This window comes from Elephantulus edwardii, unplaced genomic scaffold (genome assembly GCF_000299155.1).
Source record: "Elephantulus edwardii isolate Elephantulus edwardi_28Jun2011 unplaced genomic scaffold, EleEdw1.0 scaffold00131, whole genome shotgun sequence".
Classification (NCBI taxonomy): domain Eukaryota; kingdom Metazoa; phylum Chordata; class Mammalia; order Macroscelidea; family Macroscelididae; genus Elephantulus; species Elephantulus edwardii.
In genome coordinates, this window is record NW_006399881.1 from 7,053,986 (window position 1) to 7,071,895 (window position 17,910).

Genomic DNA, 17,910 nt, shown 5'->3' on the forward strand with positions numbered 1-17,910 from the left:
CCATTCACAAACCCTACTGATGTTTAAGTATTTTATCTTTCTTCTAAAGCTCATCCTTTTGATTAACTTTGCTGGACAAAATTAAGTTAAATTGGGAGTCAGTAAATTTTTTTTCTGTAAGGGATCACACCACAAAGGGACAGGTGTGTGTGTGTGTGTGTGTGTGTGTGTGTGTGTGTGTGTGTCCACGTACGGTCAAATCAGATCTGACTGGTACAGGAGGATCTTGTCCCTCCTTCTTCAGCAGACCATCTCATCTGGTGGATTCGAACTGTGCACCTCTGGGATTGCAGTGCAGCTTCTTGCCACTAGACTACCAGAGCTCACCAACAAAAGGATAGCTTTAACAAATTTATTCTTTCATAGTTTACGAGTCTAGAATTGTGATTTAGGATGCCAAATCTGGGAGGGTATTTTCTTAGTTGGCTCTGGGAGAAGTTCCCTGTCTCCTTTGACATTTGTGGACCTGCTGTTCCTTGGAGATGTCCTTGTGCCTTAGCATAGTCATCCCCTCAGTTTCTTAACGTCTCTGTGTTGACAGCTTATCTTTCTTGGATGGTTGTTAGATCTTTTGATCTACATTGATTTACCAGAGGTTCAAGCAGCATTTAGAAGAGCTGCTGGCAGCAGGCATATATCAGTACTGTGGTCAGATAGTTCCTGGCTGAAAGCAAAGAATACCAGAAAAATGGCTATTTGTGTTTTATCAACTCAGCAAAGCCATTTGACTGTGTGGATCATAAGGAATTATGGCTAATGTTGAAAACAGTGAGAATCCCAGAGCACTTACTTGTGCTCATAAGACTCAGGGATAGGATCTAGTAAATCTGTGTCTTAGCCAGCCCGCCAGGTGTTTCTGATCTATCTACAGTGAAAGATTTACGGTTCTAAAGTAAGGAGTCCTGGTGGCACAGTGGAGTAAGCATTGAGATGCTGACAGAATGATGAGGCGGTCTGCTTGCATAATTAGTCACCCTTGGTGTTTCTGTTCTGCCTGTAGAGTTACTAGGAGTCAATCAACTTTGCAGCAGTGGATTTGATAAGATTTTGGTTGACTTAATTCCTGAGTGGAATTGCTGAGTTGTGGGGTGGTGATGTGTACTGTGGATTCAAACCACGTACCTTTGCATTGGCAGTGTAATTCCTTACCACTAAGCCATCAGAGCTCCCTGTGGGATGCAAATATGTTTAATTTTATTGAGTACTACACAGCTTTTAACTGATTATACAAATGCATACTCATAAAGCAGTATTTAAAGATTTCCTATTCCATATCCTCACCAACACTTTGGAATATGTAACTTTGACTATTACCTTAATTTTCCCACTTAATAATGAGGTTGAGAATCTAATCTGTTCGTACACCACAGGGTTTTATAGTCTGTGTTACAGTGTTCTGAAAGGTAATTATATAAATATTCAGACTATGTTGAAATAATTACAGAATAAGTTGAAATTTCTCAAGGATAAAGAAACTGAGGGGGAGGAGGGAAGAAATCAAGGAGAGTCTCCAGAGACATGATGATCAGGGAGTCTTAGGGGACTAGGAGTTTGTCAGAGTGACTGAAGGAAGGCTGTATATGTAAACAAAGCTCAAAACAGGAAAAGCAGGTAGTATGGTGTGATTGACTTACAGAGGATATGGAGGAAAAGACATACATTAAGACCAGGGAAAAGGTAGAAAACGGCTAGGTGTACTTGAAATTTATTTAACCTTTTACTGATTGTGAGGCATTCAAGTTATAACTGGTTTCAGTATTGTTTTCTCTCCTACCATAGAAGAAACACTGTACTATACATAGCTACTTTGGAAAAAAATTTTCTTAGAGTAATATATTTAAACTAAAATTACGAGATTGAAGGAAAGGAACCAAACCCAACCCACTGCCTCCTAGCTGATTCTGACTCACAGTGACCCTGTAGGACAGCGTAGAACTGCCTCATAGAATCTCTGAGTCGGTCAATCTACAGTGCAGACATCTTTCCCTTGGAGAAGCTCACAGGTTCAAAACATTAACCTATTGGTTAACGGTAGACTGCTTTAATCACAGCATCATCAGTGCTTCTAAAGGAAATGAGGCATACTTATTTTCCTGATTTCTTCAGTATTTTAAGATTACCTTCCAATAGTCATTGGGAGAATGCAAATAAAAACTACAGTGAGTTACCACTTCACATCTAATAAAATGGCTGTAGTTTAAAAGGTGAACAGGTATGTGATCAAAGGGGCAGCAGCTGCGGGGTGGGGTGGGGTGGGGGTAAAGCTTAGAGGCAAGAAAGGTTTAGAAAGACCATGGGAATGGGACACACAGGGAGGGAATGGGGAGGTTGTCTTTAACATTTTTTTCTAAATGTGTGTAAATTGCTGAATGAAAAACCAATTTGCCTTAAATGCTTAGACTCAAATTACAATATTGCTTTTATGTGCCTGTGACTCATAGCTACTTTATGTAAAATATCCCTACACCCTGCTCTATCCTGTGCCAACCTTATTGTCTCTGACACACCTACCCGCATTACCCTAGTCAATGAGTCATTCCACCTCATCGAGAGTCTTCCTCTCCTGTGTTGTCCCACCACCCTCCCAAACATGACATCCCTCTCCAAAGTCTGTTCCCTACTTGCACCTTGTTCAGAGTATGTCAGATGAAGCTTAAGAATCCCTACTATTCACTGTTCATACAGTGAAAGGTTCATGAATATATATTTATTCCCATAAAAAGTATTGATACATGCTATAATGAGTGAGCCTTTGAAGTATTACACTAAGTGAAAGGAACCAGTTACAGAAGACCATGTAGTTTATGATTTTATTATATGAAACATCCTGAATAGTTCCTTGCTCTGTTCAGATAATAGCATTTTGGTCTAGGTTTTTCATGAGGCACAATCAAGTGTTCTGGGATTTCCATTCTTCTCAGTGTTAGCCACAGTTTGTTGTGGTCCACACAGTCAAATGCCTTTGCATAGTTGTTAAAATATATATAGACATCCTTCTGGTGCTTTCTGCTTTCAGCCAACACCCATCTCACATTAGCTGGTGTTCACACAATAGTTGTACTTTCTGTGTCAGTTTATAGAGAAAACATTTCTATTAATCACCATGGTTTTTCTGAAATTTGTAAAATAGAGGTATATAGTATGTGACACTTCTATTTATTTATTCCACAGTCAATGCATGGAAGTTTTAAAGATTATTAGACCTATGACAATTTTAAAAGCCAAAAAATAATTTTACTCCAATAATGTTGAATATAATTAATATAATTATAGTATCAGAATTGAGGAGCACTACAAGATGTAAATAATAGCTATTTTGAAAAATTATACCTAGCTTGTTATGTCAGAACTGACTCATAGCTGACCCTCCAGCAAGTTTTCAGAGGCAATAAATCTCACAGGAAGAGATTGGCCATCTTCTGCAGAGCGGCTGGTGGGTTCAGGCTTTATATCTTTGAAATGACAGTGCAATTCCTTACCACCAAGCCACCAGAGATTTCCTATACCTTGATTAAGAATTTTAAAAGTGTAGGACCTAAAATGATTTCTTTTTTGTTGTTCTGTTGGGTTGAGCTGTTTGTTTAATCTTTGGCTAAAGATAATTTCCAATATACTTAGAATAAATAGACTAGAATGTAACTGGATGAATGCTCCACCCAGGAAGAACGTTGTAAAAGTGTCTTATTATAAACTATTTATATTTTATATAGTAGTATTATTTGTTTTAGTATTACATTTCTTATGGACAAAAGTCCATATGTTGTTGTTGTTGTTGTTGTTGTTACGTGCCGTCGAGTCGTTTGCGACTCATAGTGACCCGATGCACAACAGCCCTAAACCCTGCTCTATCCTGCGCCAACCGCACTGCCTCTGACACACCCATCCCGATTACCCCAGTCACCGAATCAATCCATCTCATAGAGGGTGTTCCCTTCCTGCGCTGTCCCTCCACCCTCCCAAGCATGCTGTCCGTCTCCGAGGACCCGTCCCTCCTGGCAACATGTCCAAAGTATATCAGACGAAGCCCCAGAATCCTTGCCTCCAAGGAGTAGCTTGGTTTAATCCTCTCCAAGATGAATCTGTTTGTTTTCCTGGCAGTCCATGGTACATTCAGTACTCTTCTCCAGCACCACAGCTCAAAGGCATCCACTCTCCTTCTGTCCTCCCTAGTCATTGTCCAACTCTCTGATGCATAACAAGCGACTGAAAATACCATGACCTGTGTCAGGTGCACCTTAGTCTCCAGAGAGACACCGTTGCTCTTGAGTACTTTAGAGAGGTCCCTAACCGCAGACTTTCCCATCGCAATACGCTTTTTGATTTCCTGACTGCTGGTGCCAAGAGTGTTGACTGTGGAGCCGATCAAACTAAAGCTGTGAACAATCTCAATCTCTTCGCCATCCATCCTGACGCTGCCAATTGGTCCAGTGGTGAGAATCTTTGTCTTCTTGACATTGAGCCTCAGTCCATACTGAAGGCTGCAGTCCTTGATCCTTCGCAGCAAGTGCATGAGGTCCTCCTCAGTTTCAGCAAGCAGGGTTGTGTCATCTGCATAACGCAGATTGTTAATAGATCTTCCACCAATCCTGATGCCACAATTCTCCTCATAGAGCCCAGCCTCTCGGCTAATCTGCTCTGCGTACATGTTGAAAAGGTATGGAGACAGGATGCATCCCTGCCGTACACCCTTCCCAATTTTGAACCATGCAGTGTCACCCTGCTCTGTTCTGACTACTGCCTCTTGGTCCAAAAGTCCATAAGCATTTGAAATTTTTCTGTTGTATTTTGCTGTTGTTGAGGTTTTATATACTATTTTTCTTAAAGACAAAAATAAATCAAATGTTTGAGTACTTTAAAAATTTTACTACTTCTTGTTGTGAACATTGAATCAGAACTAACTCATAGCTGACCCTCTAGCAGGTTTTTAGAGGCAGTAAATCAAACTGGAGGAAATTACCTGTCCTTCTCCCATGGAGCAGCTAGTGGATTCGAACCACGTGCCTTTGAGATTGTAGCACTGCTTCTTAATACTCAAAAGTGTCTGATAATGAGTAGTTAAATTATGATGTATTTCTGTTGTGTAATGTTAATCTACAGTTGAATATTATAACTAAGAGCTGTAATTCCTATATTTGTCAACTTTAAAAGACAGAATATACATCATGGAGTCTTTATTTTGACAAAGGTTTTTATATACATGGAGAGATCTGGACAGACAGTGTTCAGATGGAGAAATTATGGTTAAATTTTGCCTTTTTTGGAATATTTATTAAGAAGATGCTATGTGCTAAAAGTATTCACTCTCCACATGTTTTAACTCAGAGGTCTGTAAACTACAGTACACTTGACTTGTAAAGCCCATTTTTATATGGCTTTTGGGCTAAGAATGTTTTTTGTATTTTTTTTAAAGGATTGCTTAAAAAATACAGAGACCTTGTGTTGCTCTACTGTCTGTCCCTTTACAGAAACAATTTTTGATCTTTAATTTTACCTTCACAACATTTCAGTAAGGTGAGTCTTATTATTTTTCCCCATTTTAAAGATAAAGAAACAGGCATAATGGGGTTGAGTAAGTTTTCCTTGATGGCAGTCATCAAGTTTTAGACCAGATGACAGGCTCTTTATACAATCTTGCTAATACTGTGTTTCTTTGCAGTGTGAAAAGTGGATAGTGTCTCACATGTCAAAGGATGGCAAGTTCTCGATCTAGATCCCCCAGGTGGAAACCAAGGTGAGCACTTCTTAGCCTAGCTGAGTAAGCTTAGATTTGTGGTATGTGACAACTTCCAAATTCACCAGTACTGGTAAAATGGATTTTAACAAGGTTTTAGGACTTGGCAGTCACAGTATGTACTTTGTAGAGGTAGAGGATATGTGTCCAGATTCTAGGTGCTGACAGCTTTATTTCATTATAACTTTTGGCTTAGAATGAATCCATGATAAAAAGGCATGCAGTAGCCACAGATAAGGAGAGAGGGAGAGAAAATTATCTTTGAGAGCAGTAAACTTGTTCTGTATTTGTGGGTGATTTAGAACTCTTTAGGCTTGTGTTTTATTTTTTCCATAATATCTTTTAAAAACTTTGGAATTAGGAAATATTCTATTCTCATTTACAGCAGAATAATGGAATTTTTAATAACTCATTTGTAATTCATTGTTTCTCATTCCTAGCTGATAGGAATTGTTGTTGTTAAGTGCTGTCGAGTTGTAGATGATTCATAGCAACCCTATGAATGAAAGACCTGAACACTTGTATAACTTTCATTGTTTCTCCAAGATCATCAAGTTTCCGGAGGCAAGCTATTTTGGAAGTGTGTGCCACTCCTGCTTCCAAGCCTGTTTTAATCTGTCAGCTCCACCAAACACTGTTCATCATGGGTAACCATTATTCCATTTGACACATCAGTGTCACAGTGTTTAGCATCACAGCAACTACATGTCACCTCTGTACAGCAAATGGACAGACCAGTGCTATACCACTTAGAAGAATGTTTGACCAAAAAGAATTAAAATCAGGCCTGAGGGCCGCAGATTAAAATCACCCACCTTTGGCTTGGTAGCATAACTTTCTGTCCACTAGGCCAACAGAGCTCTCTCTATGACTCACAGCAATTCTATGTACAACAGATCTCACCCTTACCCTATCCTGTGCCATCCTTACGTGCTCGAGCCCATTGTTACTGTATCAATCCATCCTGTTGTGGATCTTCTTTTCTTCTCTGACCTTCCACTTCTCTCAGCATGATGTCATTTCCCAATGACTGGAACCCTAACTGTTGTTAAGTGCCGTTGAGTCGTAGATGACTCATAGTGACCCTTTGAACTAAAGACCTGAACACCTGTATAACTTTGATCGTTGCTCTAAGTTCATAGTTTCCAGAGGCAAGCTGTTCCGGAAGTGGATGCCATTCCTACTTCCAAGCCTTTTTTTATCGGGGAGCTCCACCAAACACTGTCTACCATGGGTAACTGTTATCGTATTTGACACATCAGTGTCACAGTGTTTAGCATCATAGCAACCATACAACTGGTTTAGGATGTGAACATCATAGTCAACTGTATCACAATGTGAAATTTTCAGTTGTAGTGATTGGGGCAAAGTATTCTGGATCCACAAAGAGGTAATAATTCTGCTTTGGTGTAGGAGAAAGTAGGATACTAAGAAAGTCTTCAAAGAAGAGACAGGAGTTTAGATGGGCAATTAAGAATGCATAGAATTTCTAAAGACAGAAAAAGTGGAGAAAAATATTCTAGGAATATAGTGTAACAATGAATGAATGGAATTCCAAAAACTCTGTAAATGTTCATTAAAATTAATAAAATAAAATTGAAAAAATATTCTAGGTATAGAGCTGTGAATATGACTGGTATGTTCTAGGATTTTAGAAAGAGGGCCATAGTTATATGCAGAAAAAGAACATCAAAAGTTTTCATGTTGCAACAATGAATGAATGAAAACCCAAAATCTCTGTAAATGTTCACTAAAACTAATAAAATTTAACAATAATTAAAAAAAAGAGTTTTCATGTTCATGTGACTTGACCATTGTGCTGGCTCATTTTTTATTATGAAATTTCTAATTTCTTATTGCAGGAGTTTTGATGGCCTAGTGGTAAAGAAGTTGTGCTGCTAACCCAAAGGCACAAGGTTCAAATTCGCCAGCTGCTCCCTGGATAAAAGATGGGTAGTCTCTTCCCATGTGATTTAAAGCCTCTGAAAACCCACTGAAGGGTCATTTATGAGTCACTTCCAACTCAACAGCACACAACTACAATTTCTTAACAGTTTTCATTTTTAGTTCATAAGACCATATTGTAATGAAGAATAGCTTCAGAAAGAAAGAGCATTGTAAAGTAAGAAATGATTTAACATGGATGGATCACAGAGGCCATTTTGTGATACCCTTATGTGTGAGGGAGCATAAGAGACTACCAAGATTAGTTCCTGATTTCTCGACTCTGTCAAGAACTGTGAAGTTTTACTCTATTTGCAGGCTAACCCATTAGCCTGCAACACACGCTTCTGGCTTAGAGATAGTATGACTTGTGGCAAGCATCATGAGTTTTATATTAGTTCTCTTTCCCCCTGAGTCCCTTAAGAGTACTACAGAGCATTTAGCTAGGTGGATGCTATAAAGCAGGACACAACTAAGGAAACCTCCACTCAAGAATAAGCAAACCCGTTCAACTCTTACCCCAGAGAGAGACATTTCTTCTTATCCTGGGATCACCAACCAGCTCCTCTGAAGGAGATGCTACATCTGTCTTCCAAGGCTATGTGCCTTGGAAGAAAAGTTGTCAGTGCCTGAAAAAGACCCCCACAGAAGTTTGTCAACAAACTCTGTGTGCATCTTTTGTCCTTTTAGTTAAATTTGAAATGATAACAACCCTTCTTTTGGAAGAAGGAATCTTAAAAAATAAAATAACAATAAAACATATGATAGAAATATAATAAGCAAAGGACTATTTAGTGTGCGGCAAAGATTAAAGTGAGATCTTGAGTGTTTTGTTCTACCTGGAAGCCCTCTGCTTCTGCCTGTAAGCTTTTCTGCTTATCAGTGAAAGATGAAATCTTTAAGGAAGTACACAGAGGCTCCAGTGACTGCCTTTTTTTTAAGATGGCAGAGTTCTGCCTCAGCTCATAAACACGTTTATTAGTACATCAAGATTGATGATTTTAAATGGAGATAGTGTCAAGTCCATTCTTTACATCCCATGTATGCCTGACTGCCTCCTTTCTTGGGAGGATACACACTTGCCACTAAAAGGAAAGAGGTTTATTCTTTGATGCTCCAGCTGCAAATGGTAATTTCTAATGAGAGAGTGATGATAAAAGCTGCACGAATGGCTTCCTCACTGAACCACCACTACCCTTGAGTTGTGTCTGACTCATTGTGACCCTTCTTTGGGTTGCCAAGGGTGTAAAATCTTTGCTAGAGACTGCCCATATTTCTTCCACTGAGTGTTGGTTCTTTGGATCCACCAACCTTCTTAGCAGTCTGCTATGATATACGTGCCACTACACCACAGCACACCTTTTACTACTCAGAAGATTGAGAGATTGTTGTTGTTAGGTGCCATCAAGTCAGCTACAGGGACACTGAACAACGGATCTGAACCTTGCCCCATCTGTGCCATCCTTGGTTTCTGTGTCCTCTTCAAGCCCATTGTCATAGTCACTACCTCAATCCAGCTCATGGAGAGTCTTCTCTTTTTTGCTGACCCTCTAACTTTTCCCCAAAAGATACCTCTTTCCAGGGACTGATTCCTCCTGATAAAAATATGCCTCAAGTAAATGAGATGAAGTTTCAAAATCCTTGCCTCTAAGGAGCACTCTGGTTGCACTTCCTTCAAAACAAATTTTTTTTTTTGTTTCTTCTTTTGGCAGTCCATGGGATATTCCGTATTCTTCTCCACAACCATAATTCAAAGACATCAATTCTTCTGTCATCTTTATTCCTTGTCTGACTTCTAGGTACATAGAAAGCAATTGAAAAGGTGGATCAGGTGCACTTTAATCTTTAAATTGACATCGCTGTTCTTTAGAATTTTGGAGAGGTCTTTGACTGCAAATTTTCCCAATATAACATATCTTTAGGCTTGTTGACTGCTGCTACCAAGGGTGTTGCTTGTGGGAGTAAAATGAGTCCTTGAGTATTTTTTTTCTGTCTTTCATGATTTTGTCTGTTGATCCGGTGGTGAGGATTTTTGTTTTTATTGATGTTAATATGTAATTATATTGTAGTCAGCAATCTTAGCAGGGAAAAATTAGATAGGGTAAAAGGTTCTTAGGCGAAAAATGGTATTTCATTGTGTTCTAGATCATTTTACTCTACTTTTCCCGATTTTTAATCTGGGAAACCCAGATTTGTTACCCTGTATACAGATGCCTTCCTCCTTAGTAGAATTGAAAGACTCAGCATTAGCATTGCTGAGGTATTGAGGAAGGTATTGATAATTGAAAGGACCTGTTGTCTATGTTAAAGTAGACATGCACCAAAGTTGTAAGCTGTTTGGACAGCAGACCTTTCATTTTAGATATAAGAGAATAGGTCTGAGAAAGAGAAGCAACTTAACTATGTTAGTGAATTTAAGCACTACATCTCCTAATAAAAATGGTTGGTGGTTCAAGTCCATCCTGGGAACCTGAAAAGAAAGGTCATCTCCTTCCAGTAAATCAGCTTTTAAAGCCCTGTGTATGGATCAGCTCTACTCGGACACATACTGGGCTTGCCATGAGTTGGAGTTGACTCAGTAGCACCTTTTTTTAAAATTCCTGGAGAAAGTAAGCCTGAGAGTCAAGTCTTAAGTGCCACCACCCCTGATGTTAAGAATATATTATTTTTGTTCCTGGACACAATTAATAGAGTAGATTATTATTTTAGAGGCAATGTGATCCATTTTGGGTCTGAATTTGGATTTATTATACCATCATAAACATGTTAGAATCTGTTTTCAGAGGTTATGTTTAGTGTGCCAGAGACTTTCATAGACACTTATTTGCCCTCTTTTGGCTTATTGCTTACCTGACTGTTAACCTGGCACAAGCTTTTGAGGCTGGCTGTCTTTTTGAAATCACTGCCATTGTTTTGCTGTCAGCAGGCTTCTAGCATGGATCCTCCTGCATACTTCAGCTAGTTCTTCTCTAGTTGGATTGATGAAAAAACATTGTCATAAATATCTATAAGCAAAACATTTGCCATTCAACATTTTTATAGGTACATTTGAATAACATAATTTTCATCATACTGTGTAATCATCATAACTATTTCCAGATTTTCCCCTCGTCTTTGACAGAAACTCTGCCCCTAAGAAATAACTTCCTTTTTTCCCCTTGCCTCCCACCTCTTCGTAGTTTCTTTTTTTTTTCCGTAGTTTGTTTCTTTACTAATCCAGCTGTGAGTGAGCTCAGACTGTGTTTGTCCTCTTATCACTAACTTAGTCCACACAGCATATTGTTTTGAAGGTTCATTGATGTAATTGTGTGTATCAGGACTTCATTTCTCCCTGTGGCTAAAAAATATTTCATTGTATGTATGCACCACATTTTCTTTATCCATCCGTCTGTTGACAGACATTTAGATCATTTCCATCTTTTGGATATTGTGACTAATCCTGCAGTGAACATTAGTGTTCATGTTTCAGTTGCTGCTATGGGTTATGTTGATTATATCCCCGACTGTGCAATTACTGGGTTATGTCATGCTTCTGTGGTTAATAGGAGGGTTATTTGTTTTTATTTAATTATTTTTGTTTTATATGGTTTGCATACTGTGGTTAATGTTTTCGGGAACCACACTGTTTTTCACAGAGGCTACATTGTGTTACAGTCCCAGCAGCAGTGAACGAGAGTTCCAGTTTTCTCTGACACTTGATTTCAGTCTTTCTGATCATGGCCATCCTAGTGTGAATGGAGTAATATTTCATTGTGGTTTTGATTTGGATGTCCCTAATGACTGGTTCAGAACTATTGTACATAAGGTCGCTGTGAGACACAGTCGACTCCATAGCACATAACAACAATGACTAGTAAGCGAGGTCTGATGGCTTAGTGTTAAAAAGCTGTGCTGTGATCCCAGACGCACATGGTTTGAATCCACCAGCTGCTCCATGGGAGAAGGATGGACAGTCTCCTCCCGTGTGATTTACTGCTCCTGAAAAACCTCCTGGAGGTTCAGTTATGGGTCGGTTCCAACTCAGTGGCACACAACAATAACAACAACAAATGGCTAATTATGTTGAGCATTTGTTTATGTGCTTGTTGACCATTTGTGTATCTTCTTTGGTGAAATGTCTATTCAAGTGCTTTGCAAATGTTTTAAATTGTTTTATTCGCATTCATTTTATCTTCATTCTTCTTGTTACTGATTGCTAACTTCATTTCATATGGTCAAGAGAAAATGATGTATGGTTTCAGTCTTTTCAGTTTTATTAAAATTTTGTGTCCTAAAAAGAGTTTTGGAGAATTGATTAGTGTGTGGTGGAATAAAATGTGCGTTGTGCTTTTGTTACGTGGTTATGTTATATATGTTACTTATCTGTTAGGTTCAGTTGGTTAATGATGATATTCAGGGTTTCTGTTTCTTTATTCACTTTCTTTCTAATTGTTCTATCTATTATCAAAATTGATATGTTAAAGTCTCCTACTTTAGATCTGTTTCTCTTCTATTCTGTTAGAGCTTGCTATATACCTTTTGGGCTCTGATGTTCATTATGTAGATTTTTGTAATTATATGTGTTTTCCTGAGTAGGTGATTTCTTTTATCATCATATAATATCCTTTGTTTCTTATAAATGAATTCTTACTTCAAGTTTATTTATGAGATATGAATCTTGTTATTCCTGCTCTTTTGATTACTCTTTACTTGGTATGATTTCCTTCCCTGCCTCTACTCCATTCTTTGGCTTTTAACCTGTTTATGTAATACACAAAAGTTTTAATTTTGATGAATTTGTCCATTGCTTGTGCTTTCAGTGTCATATGAAAGAATCCACTGTAAAAAAGATCCCTAAGCTTTATTTCTGTGTGTTCTAAGAGTTTTGTGGTTTTGGTTCTTATGTTTAAATTCTTGATCGTTGTTTGAAAATAATATTTGTATACAGTCTGAGTTCTTGAGCAAGCTTTTCATGTGCCAATACAGTTGCCTCATCACCAGTTATTAAAGAGGCTATTCTTTCCTCCTTGATTGAATTTAGCACTGTTGTTGAAAATCAGTGTATGGGTTCAACTTGCTTTGGTATCCACATGGAAAACATTAGTTTGGATGGAAAAAGTATGTTTGTTAAATTGAGTAGCACTATAATCAAAACTCCAGTGTATAATTTAGAACATAGATAAAGCAGTGTTAATCAGTTCCAATAAATGAATCAGTAGAACATTTGGAAAAAGAAATATTTTAGTTAGGCCATATTAAGATATTCTTAATAAAGTTTTATTTATGTAGACTTAACTTTTCTGTGTTTGTTTACATAGGTCTTTATCACCAGTACCTAGAAATTCTGACAACTATAAACAAAGACATTTTTATGGATATTATGGCTCTGACTATAGGAAGGATCCCAGAAGACCCATTGCTTGGAGAATGGACAATGAGAAATATAGGCAGAGTAATACAAGCACTCCTTCTCGTGAAAATATGTACTACCGGCCTTATGAATATAGATCACCTTCCCCAAACCTAAGAAGAAACACTTCAGAAAATTTTTATAAGCCCTACCAAGTTTATTCACCAGGAAGAGGGACCGTTAATAGAAGATCTCAGTATATGCCAGAATACGCAGAAAGTAGTTCTGAACATGAGAGGAATTGTTATCCCCAGAAAGAGCGAGGAAGGTATTTTCCTGATGACTACAGAGGTAGAGGAAGTGGGAAAAGAGGAAAACCACCTCAGAGGTCAGTAGCAAATTCTTCCCAATTAGAAGAAAAGTGGCATGAAGATGAATTTAGGTCCCAGTGGACAAAAGAAAAACAGTATCCCCAGACACCCAGAAGAAATTCTGAAGACTTTGAGACAAGGAGCTCTTTTAAGAAAAGGTATAGGATAACATTAAACTTGAGTAACTCAATATAAAGTCCCAAGTGAAAAAAGTTTATAGTTGAAGATAGTGACCTTGGCTTTTTGTCTAAAAAGATAACACTGTAATTTTTATATTCTACTGATAGTAGTGGAGTATTTATTTTTTATGATAAATCAGGTTAATGGCTATAGTTTTTACAAATTTTTCTCTTTTTTAACAACCTGTACCTTTGTGAATTGGTTTGAGGGATTATGGCTAAACGTGCCCTTGCATTGTGCATTTAAAGCCAGGCTGTACAGCATTATACACATAAAGTTTTCACTTTCTTCTCTCTGGACTAAGTATAAACTGCTTTATGTTAATACAGGTATCCTGAAGATCGTCATTTCCGAAAATTCCACTATGCGCCAGAAAGACCTGACAACGTGGAGAGGTATGAAAGAAGAGAGCCTGCCAAGCATCCGAGGTGGAAGTCCATGCCTTCTCATTCACCTTATCAAGAAAACAAAAGTTCAAAGAAGAACTTTGAACTGCAGACTCATGCTGACAAGGAAGAAGACTCCGAGACCGACTCAGTAACCAAGATATCCTATGACTACCGCAGCAGGCACACCAAACCCTCAGATGAGAACAAGGACTTTTCTGATGGAAGAACTCAGAAGTACTCCAAGGAAAAAGATAGAAGGAACAATTTTCAAAAAGGCCCTGTAACAAGAGAATCAGAATATTTTAATGCTGGCAGAGGGAGAGAGACTAACGATGAGCTAGTCAGAGTACCTTTTAAGCAAACTAAGAGAGACTGCACAGCTGGTACTCGTTCAAGTAAAACTGTTACTGATTTGAGGCTTTTTAATGAAGAACTGGAGGGGGAAATGAAGAAACAAGAGAATTTAACAAAAGAGAGCAATTCTTCCAGCAACTATCTTGATAAAAGTAAAAACCTTTCAGATGTGAAATCCACATATTTTAGTCATCAGAAGAAATTTCTAACAATTAAAGTAAATGTGAAGAATAGAGTAGATCCATCCAGGTATTATCTTCATTTTCCCCTTAACATTTTTTAACTATTTCTGCTACCTTTATTTTACAGCTTTGAAAAATGGAATGGATAGTGTTTAGAGTCCATTGAGAGGAAAGGATTCCCTGGGTATTTTCAGTAGAGCTTTGATGAAGGTGGGATCTGTGCTTCAGAATGTGATCTCATATCTGCTTCTTTGCACATTGTATTTCGAGGTGATTGTTCAGTACAGGGCAGAACCTGGAGTTGTTGTTCTTCCTGAATTGGTGTGTTGTCATGTTGCTATATTTATTCCAGGATAGGCTGAGAAAGGTGCTCAAGGAACTGTTCCTTCCCCAGTTTCTTGGAGATTGTGTCCCTGTTGTCTGAGTTCAGGGAATCTTTTTAGTTAGTTATTTTTATAGTAGTTTATTTACAAAATTAAAATACATTGTTATCATTTCCCCATTTGATAGGTTTTCTTTCCTTGTCGAATATCAGCTGATCATAGAGTAGATGTTGTTGATTGCCATTGAGTCGAGCAAGACTCATAGCGACCCTATAAACAAAAGACCTGAAGCCGTTCTATAACCATTGTCGTTTCTCAAAAAGTTCATAGACTTTCCAGAGGTATGTTGTTTAGGAAGTGGTTGCCACTTGTGCGACCATGACCTTAGATATTAGATAGATAGGTCCATTTCTGGGTTCTCAGTTAGTTAAACTGGTCTTTGTGCCTGTCATTGTACCAGTACCATGCTGTTTTGGTTACTACTGCTGTGCAGTAGGTTTTGAGATCAGGTAAGTACAATGCCTACCACTTAATTTTTTTTTAAGTACTTTTCTTATTTGAGAGTCTCTTTTCTCTCCAAATGAACTTGAAAATGTCCCTTTCAATATCTTTGAAAAATGAATTTGGTATCTGTATTGGGAGTGTGTCAGACATGTAAATTATTTATTTTTAACTTTACATTGGTTTGCATACAAAGTTTGTATACATTGTGTTTTATACTTTCTTTCATCCGTATTGTGTTTCGTATAGTCATTCTCATTCATTGTGTTATAAAATCAATCGCTGTTAAACCATGCCCTTCTTTATCCTATCTTTCCTGATCCCCACTGGATCTTTCCCATTTCCCTTACCTCCACTCCTTTCACCCACCAATTTGTGTGACCTTGTGATTTCCCCCCTGCCCACTCAGGTTCAGGGAATTTTTGAGCTAGAAGAGACCTTAGTAGGCTCTGGTTTTATATAGGAAGAATGTGAGACCCTGAGAGAGGAAGTGACTTGTCTAAGAGAGAAATTGAGACTCAAACCCTTGTGTCCCCTTGTGACTCAAGGAAGTGAGAGACTTAGCCTGGTTCTGTACTAAGGTCTCCTAGGTGAAGGAACGTAGACAAATCTTGGAAGGTACCTTTTTATAAGAAATTTTGTTTATCTCTTAATGATTCTTAAATAAGACGACACTACTGTAGTCGTCTGTTATATTGCATTGCAAGCCATTTTCCATTATGAGAATTACCTCTGTGTATAGATTTCTGAGAATTAGTAAAGTCAGCTTATTACTTTAACATATTTAGATGCTTTTATGGTCACAACTGATTCATAGCTTTATCAGAAACAGAAAACTACTAAGGGTAGGACAGAAGGAGGAGGGGCAAGTAGATAAGCCCATTGTTCTTTTTTAAAACTTTTTTTTTATTCCATGAAGTTAGATATGCCCCCCTTTTCCTTACGCTCGTTATACTTGTTGTTAGGTACTGTCAAGTAGAATGCAACTCATAGCGATCCTGGGAACAACAGATCTGAACCCTGTCCTATCTCACACTTCCTGACACACTAGAGCCTATTTCAGCCATCACCATGTCAGTCCACGTGGTGAAAGGTCTTCCTCTCCTTCACTGACCCTCCACCTTCTAAGTATCATGTCCCTCTCCAAGGAATATCCCCTCCTAGCAACATACCCAAAGGACATGAGGCAAAGCCTCATCATCCTTGCTTCCAAAGGGCACTCTAACTGCACCCTCTCCAAGGTATATCTGTTTGTTCTTTTGTAAGTTCATGAAATATTCAGCATTATTCTCCAACATGACAGTTCAAAGGCATTAGATATTCTTTTTTCTGTCATTCTTATGCAATGTCCAACTCTCAGATGCATACCAAGAGGTTGGAAACAGCATGGCCCAAATAAGGCACACCTTAGTCCTCAAATGACATCATTACTCCTCAATAATTTAGAGAGATCCCTAACTTCAGATTTTCCCAGTGTGATTCATTAATTGTGGATCCAAGTAAGACGAAGTTGTTGATAATCACTAGCAAAATAATTAATATACCTATGTATCTGTTGGCCTAGTGTTAAGAAACTGCTACAACCCCAAAGGCACACTGTTTGAACCTATCAACTGCTATGGGAGACAAGGGTAGACAGTCTCCTCCTGTGCTACGTACTTCTGAAAACCCACGGGAGAGTCAGCTATGGGTCCAACTTGCCAGCACACAACAATAATCTTTGTATGTATGCAGAAAGTATTTGTAAATTATACAAAATTGGAAAAAAATGGGTGAAAAAAATCACCCAGAATCGTACCAACTTGGGACAGTTTTATTAACTATTTTAGTATAATTCCTTTTGTTATTTTTTTATGTTGACTATAATACTGTATTAATATCTTTGTTACCTCTTCTCATGTAGTATGCCTTAAATAACTTTTGGGTTATTATATTTCTTACTAGTTTTTTATTTCAGTAGCACAAAGTCTGCTGCAAGCATCAAATTTAAGAATATTCCTTAAACATTTTTTTCTTTCCAATACTATGAAAATGTTTAAACATACAGAAAAGTTGAAAGAATTATGTAGTGAACACCTACAGCCATTACCTACAGTCTACAATTAATGTTTTTAATCACATATCTGTCCTCTGAACCCCTTTTTTTTATTTATTTTACAGAAAATTTTAGACATCTTTATATTTCTCTTTAAGTACTTCAGTCTTGCCATTAACAGGTTTTTTCTTTTGTAAAATTTACATGCAAAGAAATACACAAAAATATTTAAAAATTTTTTCAAAAATTATATGAAAGTAATAATAATTCATATTTATTCCTCAAGTGTTTCAGACTTAAAGGGAATTAATTCCTTTTCATTTTTATAGAAATACTAGTTTTTAAGTGTTTTGTTTTAGTAGACTTCATTAGTAGCACTAAAGTTAGTTACTTTACTGATAAATGGAAGTTTGATCTTTATATTATGTATCACAATTATGAGCTATTAAAAATGGAGCTCACTGTGTCCCTTTTTCCCCTTGAAAAACTATACATTTGTGAAATCTCATGCCGTCAGTGGAGCCTCTCAACAGAGTAGGCAACTCAGTCATACCTGACAAAGGCTTGCAGG

General features: G+C 37.8%; 1 protein-coding gene across 1 annotated transcript in view; it reads left to right on the plus strand.

The window, feature by feature from the left end:
- Nucleotides 1-5,690: 5,690 nt before the first annotated feature.
- Nucleotides 5,691-17,910, plus strand: part of LOC102871799 (chromosome unknown open reading frame, human CXorf23) — a 122,324-nt gene continuing 110,104 nt past the window's right edge. The window contains exons 1-3 of the mRNA XM_006893825.1: nt 5,691-5,731; nt 12,973-13,533; nt 13,885-14,547. Coding sequence (XP_006893887.1) covers nt 5,691-5,731; nt 12,973-13,533; nt 13,885-14,547 — 1,265 coding nt within the window. The remainder of the gene's footprint in view (nt 5,732-12,972; nt 13,534-13,884; nt 14,548-17,910) is intronic.